The 9,406-nt window shown below is 44.1% G+C and overlaps 2 protein-coding genes across 4 annotated transcripts in view; both read right to left on the reverse strand.

Annotated features, from left to right (window-relative positions):
* Window positions 1-5,584, reverse strand: part of LOC116384700 (glycerol-3-phosphate acyltransferase 4) — an 11,832-nt gene extending 6,248 nt beyond the window's left edge. Inside the window, exons 1-4 of one of the 3 annotated variants that reach the window (XM_031849608.1) lie at window positions 5,426-5,584; window positions 4,054-4,639; window positions 1,208-1,277; window positions 817-1,117 (exon numbers count right to left, since the gene is read on the reverse strand). In XM_031849608.1, the coding sequence (XP_031705468.1) occupies window positions 817-1,117; window positions 1,208-1,277; window positions 4,054-4,221 (539 nt within the window). In that variant the 5' untranslated portion in view covers window positions 4,222-4,639; window positions 5,426-5,584. The other 2 variants (XM_031849609.1, XM_031849610.1) reach the window with 2 other exon arrangements.
* Window positions 5,585-6,099: 515 nt separating this feature from the next.
* polr3d (polymerase (RNA) III (DNA directed) polypeptide D) lies at window positions 6,100-9,405 on the reverse strand. The gene is made up of 9 exons (XM_031849463.1): window positions 9,277-9,405; window positions 8,499-8,666; window positions 8,354-8,397; window positions 8,111-8,265; window positions 7,871-7,995; window positions 7,319-7,487; window positions 6,937-7,184; window positions 6,703-6,855; window positions 6,100-6,542 (listed from the first exon to the last, which is right to left on the reverse strand). Exons 2-9 carry the CDS (start codon window positions 8,658-8,660, stop codon window positions 6,426-6,428), a joined length of 1,173 nt encoding a protein of 390 aa, XP_031705323.1. The 5' UTR covers window positions 8,661-8,666; window positions 9,277-9,405; the 3' UTR covers window positions 6,100-6,425.
* Window position 9,406: the final 1 nt, after the last annotated feature.

Genomic DNA, 9,406 nt, shown 5'->3' on the forward strand with positions numbered 1-9,406 from the left:
CCTCCACACACACTTTCGCTCCACAGCCCCCTCCCCCCCCCCCCCCCCCCCCCCCCCCCGAGACACTGAGACTCCAGAAGGGCATATTAGGAGATGATTAAACTGGCCAACAAGCTGACTTAATCTGGATGAACCAATCATCCGGGTTGGAGAAGGTGATGATTAAACTGGACAAACACGAGGGAGGTGAAGGTTTCATGCTCGTGAGTGAGCCGGGTCAATATATTCAACGAGAGAATCTATTAACAGAATGGGACACTAGAATGATGTCTGTGCAGCGGTGGCCTGATTCGTCTCCCCACTGGTGATTGGAAGTGAGCCAGCCAGGCTTAGTAGAGTCCCTGTGACTGTCTACGGCCCGAATGAGGATCTCACTGCATGTGCCAACACTTAATGTTAGATGTGTGTTCTGCAGCAGACAGAAACCTAATACAGTCTGCCCAAAATCTAGTTATTTTTGAACAGGTGGGTTGCCCACTCAATTGGCTGTGAATGTGTACGTGTTAGCCCTGTACCCTACTTCTAGTCTAATGCATGCTGGGATTGCATTCAGCCCCCGTGGCCATGCACAGGTAATGGCTCTTCGGCCGGTCTGGCTTTGTGTTTTTGGTTGTTATCCCTCAAACTCCCAGGCTTCCTGAATTACCCACCATGCACAGGTGGCATAATTCTTATTCAACCGTGACTCCTCAAACAGAGTCACGCCACCTCACTGGGTTGATTTGCAGACAAAGATACACTCGGTGTAACAAAACTAAACAGTATTTTACCTAGTATAATCTAAAACCGCCTCTATGCTGGAGGTACTGCTAATACCTGAGAGGCAACAGGAAGCCGTAGCGGATCAGCAGGCCCAGCCCCCAGAGGACGGTCAGCCTCAGGCTGATGTAGTGGAAGTTGTTGTTGCTGCGGGTCAGCAGGTTCCAGGACTCCAACTCCTCAGCGGAGAACCGCTTGGTCACCTCGTCGTCCATGATGCTCGCCACTCCTCGCCGAGCGAAATAGAAGATGTCGGACATCTCAAACTCGGGGGCCGAGTTCAGGTCTCTGTTGCTGCCGCTCCGCCGGATCTCCTTGATCTCCTGCTCCAAGGAGGTGGGCTCCTTGGCAATGATGGCTGGAACGGTTCAGAGAGAAAGGACGTCAGCAACACTCGTCTCTAAAACAAATGCAGCGCTTGAACACGCACACAGACAGCACATCTTACCATTGGAGTAGGGTTTGTACAAGTGGTGATTATTTTCTTTTGCTCCTCTCTCTATCCTTAGTGTGGCCCACTATAATAAAGACAAAGGTGTGTGTTAGAATACCAGTGTCCCAAAATACACGGAAATTCAGCATGCCCACATCAAACTGTTTATTGTGGCTCCTGTAGCAACCAGCTGCCCCTACAAGCAAACTGTTGTAATATACATAGTTTTTAAAACTGAAGATTCAAGAAACTCCCAGCAAGTTCTTCTTGATCAGAGTCCCAGCTGTTTCCTGCTCAGGTTTTTTAATGCTTATCTGAGTGTAGTTGTTAATGTTGTAAACCCTCACAATGCAAACCTTCCACAAAGTCTAGGAAACCACGTTCTCAGAAGTTGACCTCATCCTGACCTGGGTCAATAATAAGTCTTATCTGTCACCACAGCTGTGTTCTATTAAAACAACATTATAAAGCCCACTTCCCACTGTTCAATACGTAGATAACAACAAACCGGTGTCCACTGAGAGCAGGGATGCACCGATATCAGTCCAATACTGACTCAAGTATCGGTGACAATAAGATGTTTATATACTAGATATTTTACATACTAGAATGTTTATTCCTGTTTAAGTTTTCACCAATTTGTTGCTGCATTAAAAAGGTTAATTAAAAGGTTAACGGTTAATTTGAAAGGTTTTCTACCAAGTTCCTAGTGTATGATTTACTATTATAATAATAAATCTTTTAGTATATTCATATCTATGTATTTATTTGTTGCATTTATTTGCATTTATTATTTAACGTCATTTAACCAGGTAAGTCAATTTAGTTTTAGTAAGTTGGGAAAGCAATGTTTAAATCGAGCCTGATGTTCACTTTACACAGTGAGGCACACAGCTTATTAATTAATAACTGGTATTTGATTGGTACGCCGTATCTGCCGATACCCAAAGCTCAGCTATCCGTATCGCTAGCGGGGCAGAAAAGGCCGGATTGGTGCGTCCCTAACTGAGGAGGCAGGAAAAGGACACAGTGTTCTAGCTGGAAGACAAGCAGCAGAGCTCGGGGGTTAAATTATGGCCGGGGAGGCGTTGGATGCTTTTTCTCTTGGCCAACAGCCTCAGACTATAGTTCACACGACAGCACACGATGACTTCAGAGATTTAGGTGCACCAACCAATATCAGGGTTGAACAAAGTTAAAAGCATGATTGTAAATATTCTCAAAGACAATAATGCTCAGCAGGCATGCAAGTTGAAAACACTAGAATTGGCTTGGGGCACTTGCAAAAAAAAAAAAAAAAAAATATATATATAAATATATTTGAGTGACACCGTGATATTGCTTGCACGCCATCTCTAGATCAGATTATTTTCATATTCCTACTTACTTTACTTTATTTGGTGTAGAGACAAGTTTTACGGCTTTGGGCAAATTGAAACCCATGTTGTGTGCGACTTTGTTTCAGAGATACACTCTGACAGCCAACTTAAATATATAGATATTTCACTAACAGTCTGAAAAGCAGACTATTAGAAGACTAATGACATTCAGCCTATAGTAGTGACATCTGCATTTGATGGATACATCCTGGTCATAATTACGTAAATCAAATACGCACGCACATTACCAGCATATCAAACATTCCTTTTGCAGCTGGGCTACTGTTAAATCGTGCCGTGACAAGTCGTCATACTAAATCAACATTATAACAAGCAGCTGCAGTCGACAAGATTCTTTGGCTGGAGAGAGGAGCACAGAGAGCTGCTTCTGGAACAGGAACAATATAAAGCCAGTCCATCACGATCGCATGTGGCTCCAGAGATGCACAGCAACACAAACTAACGTTGAGCAACTAATTGCAAAAGGTCTTGGTGTTACACCTAATCATGCCCTAGACAAACACTTATTTTTGTATTCAACAAGCCTGAAATGGAGACCTTTGCAAGCAATGGCGCATATTAAAATAGTACAAACATTGCTTCAGGTTCGCACAGTCTTTACTGCATCTGTCCTTTGACCTTTTCTCTACATCTCTTGGTAGTTACAGCAATCATGAGCTAAGACCGTCTCATATCTCCCACTGGTCCATGTATTTCTGGCACAAGATATGCTCTCAGAGGTCAGGCTGGGAAGCGATGACAGCTTTACTTGTGAAGATGCATGAGAGAAAGCACAAGAAGGGAAACTGGATAACGGCGTCTGGAGTCTAATGGTAAATAAAGCTGACATCTCAAAACTGGGCCTCATTGCACAATGAAGCCGATGCATTGCTGCCATCACTGGTGATTCAAACTCATTTCTAGAAAGCAAAAAAACGGCACATCATTAATACTCCAGGCTCATACACAACAGTTACAACAGTACCACTGTTTTCCCCACTTACATAACAAGGGAAGAATGGCCCTGTGGCTGTGATGCTGATCTGTATCTGCCTGTGAATACAATGGCCACTGGTCGGATGCTAAAGACAAGCATGAAGCTCACCAATGTCCTGAAATGCACATGTGAGGTCAGCACATTTCTAAAAAAATAAAAAATAAGACTTACTCAACCAACTACAGCCTTAAAAACGTATATTGTTTACAGGTACCTGCTGATTGAAAGGGCGGAGAAAATGTACAGCAAAAGCAAATACAGGCTGTCCTTGAATAACATTTACTGTGTATGGTTTGTTGAACAACAGGGTGTTAGAAAGGAGCAGGAGACAGATAATCATAACTGTGCAAGAATAGAAGCGGACCTGGAGACATACTTCTTCATTGTGTGTATACAGTGCACGCACCTTCATCACACATCAATCACCTAAAACTCAAGTTAAAATTGTACAAAAAGTAGTAAGCCATTGTGCAGCAAGCGCTTACCTCAAAGAGCTTTAATAAGGTTTTCATGTAGAGACGTCGGATGCCAAAGGACACCCCAAAGATGGCCGGCACGATAATGAAGACCAACAGCAGGGTGAACCACACGGTGAAGGAGATGCCCAGCAGGATACACACCAAGTTGTCGAAAGGGTTGAAGAAGAGCTCCATCTTGACGTTTCTATCAAACTGTTTGAAATCAGATGGCAAAGGAGCTACAGCACTTCACCTTCTGGCCCCAAGTGGCCCTGATCTTTTGTCAGAAAAAGGCCTTCATCAAGAAGACTAGGGGATGGAGCTCCTAGCATTGAACAGAGAATCAATACAGGTAGAAGTGAGCATCTGGACGTTGTTGCCCTCTTGGGCAATATTAACGAATTTCATCATCTTCACCATCAATCGGTTCCTGAAACTCAAGTTGAATTCAATTCCAGGAAAGGGAACGTGAAGTCAATAAAGTTAGGTCCTTTTTTTGCAGATGTTTGCTATTTGAGCAAAAACCTCCCGCTGGTGACAGAAATGTAAACAATAAAACAACCGGGCACAGCAGGTGGTCCTCTCGTGGTGAAGCTCCGGGGGATCCGCAGACCTGTGAAGATGTAGAAACAAAACGATCAGAGTGATGCATCTCACAACAATGTGTCCTCTAGGACCAAAGTAGTGAGAGTTATTAGTTCAGGGCAGAAAAGCGTGTCCATGCGTCACTATCCTCTGAACGTTGTACATTCTGAATACCGGTATGGGAAGTTAGTGAGGCTAGCTCTGGCTTTTCTCCAAAGCTATGGATACCACTAATCTCGGGGGAAATGGTGATAATTGTAATGTATCCCTTTTCAGTGAACGGCCAGATAACTTTATAAGCTAACGTTACTGTTACCAGCATCAGTGCAGAGATAACGTTAGAGGGCCTCCGTCCTCATCGACTGTGATGATGCTAACGAGAGTAACACCACACTGGGTTAGCTCAGGCTCATCACTACCAACGGTTAACGGGTAACGCTTCATTTAGCAACAAATGGAAATAGCACACAAGCACAACCGCAGCTATTAGTGGGTCTCGAGACTCAAGACTTCCTGTACCCACGCGGAAGATTTTGCGTCTAAAGTTAGCTTATGGCCTCCAGAGCTAACGAGCTAACGGGTATGCTACATTGTGTCCCCCTGGCGTGCTCCACTTCGTTCAGCTAGGTCGCGCCCAGCCCTCGAGAGCACCGTCCGGGTGTAACGTTACACGAAGTGCTGAGCCAACCGTTTTATTACAAGCTTGGTGTGAGTAAGTTAACGTTACGTGTCCCGAGTATCTCACCGGTTACTTTCATAAACCAACAAGTCCACCCGCGTGTAACTAGTTTAATTGACTTAATAGTTAACGAACCGTTAGTCCCGTTACGTCCGGTGCCGGTACAGTGAGGCTTCACTGGTCAATCAGTTGTCTTTGTCTTGCGGACTGTAGCCAAACTCCACCCGGAGAACAACATGGGCAGACAACGGGCGGCTCGTAGCTGGCTACGTATTAGAAACCACCGGCCGGCCCTCGGCTGATCACACTCAGCTCTACGTTGACGCCTGCTGGCCACAATGATGTACTGCAGTAACATACAAAAATATATATTGTGCAATGTGTGACCACTAGGAGCGCTGTAGAGCAATATTTTGATGAGCGGGTGTTCATGCGATATCATGAGAAACTTAGTCACTCTACTGAGAAGGCAAATATATACGCTGCAACGGATGCATTCAAATAAAGCAGAAAAAAGCAGATTTTTAGACTTTCAATTCTAAAGAGAAGAGCAGTAGGCTGGGTAACACGGTGTGTCCCCTTGTTACATTTTTTTTTAAATTCTAATTCTTCAATGCTTCCATCAGCAGACACAAAAGGCCAAGGTGTGGATCGCCATCTTACATATATAAAACCTAAGCAAACAAAAACAAACCTTTATCTGCATGGTCACTAGAAGTAAGTGAGATAATTTGATTATTTTTTGTAATTTGAGTGAACAAATACTTAAAATAATTTGACACTAAAATACTGTAATAACAAAAACGTTTTTTTATTTGCCCATTTACATCCATGTACAGTCTTCTCAAGTAATATCGGATAAACTAAAATGAAAACTGAACTGAAATTTGGCACATCATTCACCCTTCAACCTTCAAATCCTGAATTAACATGCCTATTCCAATAGAATAAAGTAAAACCTCAGTTATGTTTCATATTTATAGATAGTGTATTTCAATATAATACTATAGCCACTCTGAAAACACAGACGCACAGTCAACATCCATCTTGTACTGGATGTCAGGTTCCAACAGTCCATAGTGAAAGTGAACATCTTGTCAACATCACACTCAGTCCTCCACTGCTCTGACAAGCGTCAAGTATTGCTCTCCAGGAGAGCCTCAAAGTCTGGGGAGCAAACCATCTTGTGTTTGATATTCCCTAATACAGTCAAGTTGCCCGTTCTTCCCTCCGTACCAATAGAGACCAACTCCTGAGAAAACAAAGGGGGGTGAGAAGAAGAAAAAGCATGTCAGAAATGTTAATAATGGATATAAAATAAATATCTAGAGACACTGGAAAACACAAGTTGCGCTGTATCAAAAAAAGATTCAGTATGAGGACAAACAGAGACATCAATAGTGGGATCACACCTGAAGAAAAGAGCACGATGCTCCTAGAGACACATCGAGCGTCACTTGTCCCAGTATGAGCTGGACCCGGCCAGACTTCCGCACCAGCATCTTTCCCACAAGACCCTCCCGCAGGTCTTTCAGATTGCAGTTGGTGTCTTCAGCTTCCTCCTCCTGTTTGAAATGAAAACACGGCTTACACACATTCCCCAAAGATCATCGTGTATTCGACATGTAGACGACAACTACATTTACCTGAGATTCTGTTTTCAGAAGCACGGACTGCCCGTCCTCTGACTTCACCTCTGTTTTCACCGGCCTGTGCTCCTGAGTCGGGGGCTGGCCGGGCAGCGTGTCCGGCATCTGCATGAAGAAGAGCTCCTCCCCTTTGCTCAGACTCCATTGATGCAGCAGCTCAGGGAGAACTTCAGGCTCAGGGAGAGGAGGGGGCCTGAAAGCTCCTTCTGACTTCTTGATTTCGGTTTCCTCAGGCTCCTGTTTCACTGAGGAGAAAATAAAGTGTACTTTTAAAAGAGAGCAGCTGCGCGGACAACATGCTTGTTATTTATTTCCCGCTTTCACAGACTATCATACGTATTGGACTGCTGACTTGGAAACTGCTACGTAGATACCACACCTTCTAGTTTTATCTCGCTTCCTTCCATGGGTTCAGCATCCTCCTCCACCTCCTCAATTTTAACGGCAGCGCTATTAAATTCCTCCGTGAATCCCCATCCCGATACAGCAAGAGGAAGCTGGACAGGGCAGCTCCTCTGCTCACTCCTCAGGAAGGGGTCGTCTATAAACTGGAAGAATGCAAAGGAGAAGAAAAGTTACATTTAAGCGAAATGCAAAATAAAGCTACTACGAGGAACTTTTGTGTTGATTTTGGCGGTCCCTATGGACAAAAGCGGTAGTGTTTCAGAGAAGCAGAGTCCCTTTAGAAAACCTCTGCTTTAACTGCAGCAGGGTGCGACAGTCTGCCCCGCTTAGTCCTGGTTCTCCCGAGCCTCGCTTCCCTACAGCTGGCCCAGCAATACAACCGGGAGAATAACTGTACAGAGATGGCCAATCTTCTCGTCGATGGTCTCGTTTACTTATACAAGTCAAATAGAAGCATCAGTATTAAACTGAGACTCTTTCATAACCTCGCGGTTACTTTAATAAAGAGGATAACCAAGCGACTTACAGTATCTCGCTCCAGCTTGGCAAGTATCTCTTTGGTCTCTTCCTCCGTCTCTCTCTTCTCCTTCTTAATATTGATGATGGGCAAAGGTCCCACGCTCGGAGCTTCTCTCACATTCTCATAGGCACCTGTGTATGATAGAGGGATGCTTTTAAACCAAGACAAGACACAATCAAACATGTGTAATATAGACTGTGTAACTACAGCAGTATAGAGGGAGTGGTCCTCCAGCTGGACTCCTACCTTTCTTTTTCATCATCTGCTCTGCCGGCCCCTGCTCAAAAATAGAGTGGGACTGGATGACGTCCGGGCGATCTCGGCCCCTGCCTCTATCTCTCGGACCCCGACCTCGACCAGCATCCCTCCTGTCTCTCCTCTGCCCGCCTTCTGTTTTTGTTCTGTCACAACAGACAACGTCATTGACCAACAGTCGAAAACATAGTTGAATCTATTGTCATTTTTCCTTTTGATCAGCTGAGAACTTACTCTTCTTTGGCTTTCCTGCCAATAATGTTGGGTGTAAAGGTTTTCTAAAAAAAAAAAAAAATACAAAACTAGTATTACAGGATGGGAAAAAGCAGAAGCAATCCTGGACAACGATTGTTACCGACAGTGAGATACAGCACGTTACCTTCTTCACTCCTCCCAGGGTGAGGTCTCTTGACCGCATTGAGGGGAGCCGGCCAGTGGAGACGGCAGCGGGGGGTCGGCGGCCCATCAGCACTCCTCTACCGCTCCCTGTAGGGGTCGGCACACGTTGACCACCGGGGTCACCGGAGCCTGAATCAGCCATCCTAGACTGGAGACATGTGGCAAAAAGGAATAAAGAACTCGTACATGTGTGACTGATTATTAATAATATGAATCAAACTCAGATGTTCTTAGCTGATTTATTGTTATAGTGTGGACAGATAGAGGTATACTGACTTAATAATGAACAGCAAGGATGATGTATTATTTTTGTTTACTTAAGAGTGCTATACTAATGTCACCTACACGTGCTAGCAAATGAATCTGTTCAGGAAAAAACTAAACGTCCTATCATATTATTCATATTATTCTATATTGTTAAATTTACAGCATTTATATTGATCAGTGTTATACTGAATGGAGACATGCAGTTATTTCTCAGAAAGGGGCATCTGCTTTTTTACCACAGTTACGCATGTAATCCAGTGACATAAACAACTGACAGCTATTTTTAACTATTCAAGTCAATGGTCACTTTAAACTTTTTCTATGTCACGACTTCGGCTTGTAATATTGAATGATATGACGTCAACAACGGCGAAAATTCAGTAACACGTGGCCAAATTAAAACACGAATACAAGGATGCACTACAAGTATTATTGAACGTTAAGGTTGTCAGGAAAAGCTGTTGACACGATGTGCTTCTCCAGATACTTACGTTATGATTTACTCGGATGTCCCAATTCAATACTACGTCCTAGCGTGCGAGAGAAGAGTCATTACAAGTTGTTTTAGGCTAGAGCTGGTTCTGACTCGGCATGACGCGCGGCGCCATGACACTTCCGCAG

Source organism: Anarrhichthys ocellatus, unplaced genomic scaffold (assembly GCF_004355925.1).
Source record: "Anarrhichthys ocellatus isolate YVR2014 unplaced genomic scaffold, GSC_Weel_1.0 scaffold9, whole genome shotgun sequence".
Lineage (NCBI taxonomy): Eukaryota > Metazoa > Chordata > Actinopteri > Perciformes > Anarhichadidae > Anarrhichthys > Anarrhichthys ocellatus.

Excerpts from the sequence above, each read along its gene's own strand:
- polr3d (XM_031849463.1), bottom strand. The coding sequence starts at position 8,660 with ATGGCTGATTCAGGCTCCGGTGACCCCGGTGGTCAACGTGTGCCGACC. Across the intron at positions 8,398-8,498 it reads CCCTGGGAGGAGTGAAGAAG|AAAACCTTTACACCCAACAT; the intron begins GTAACGTGCTGT and ends TTTTTTTTTTAG. Across the intron at positions 6,856-6,936 it reads TTCTGAAAACAGAATCTCAG|GAGGAGGAAGCTGAAGACAC; the intron begins GTAAATGTAGTT and ends CATTTCAAACAG.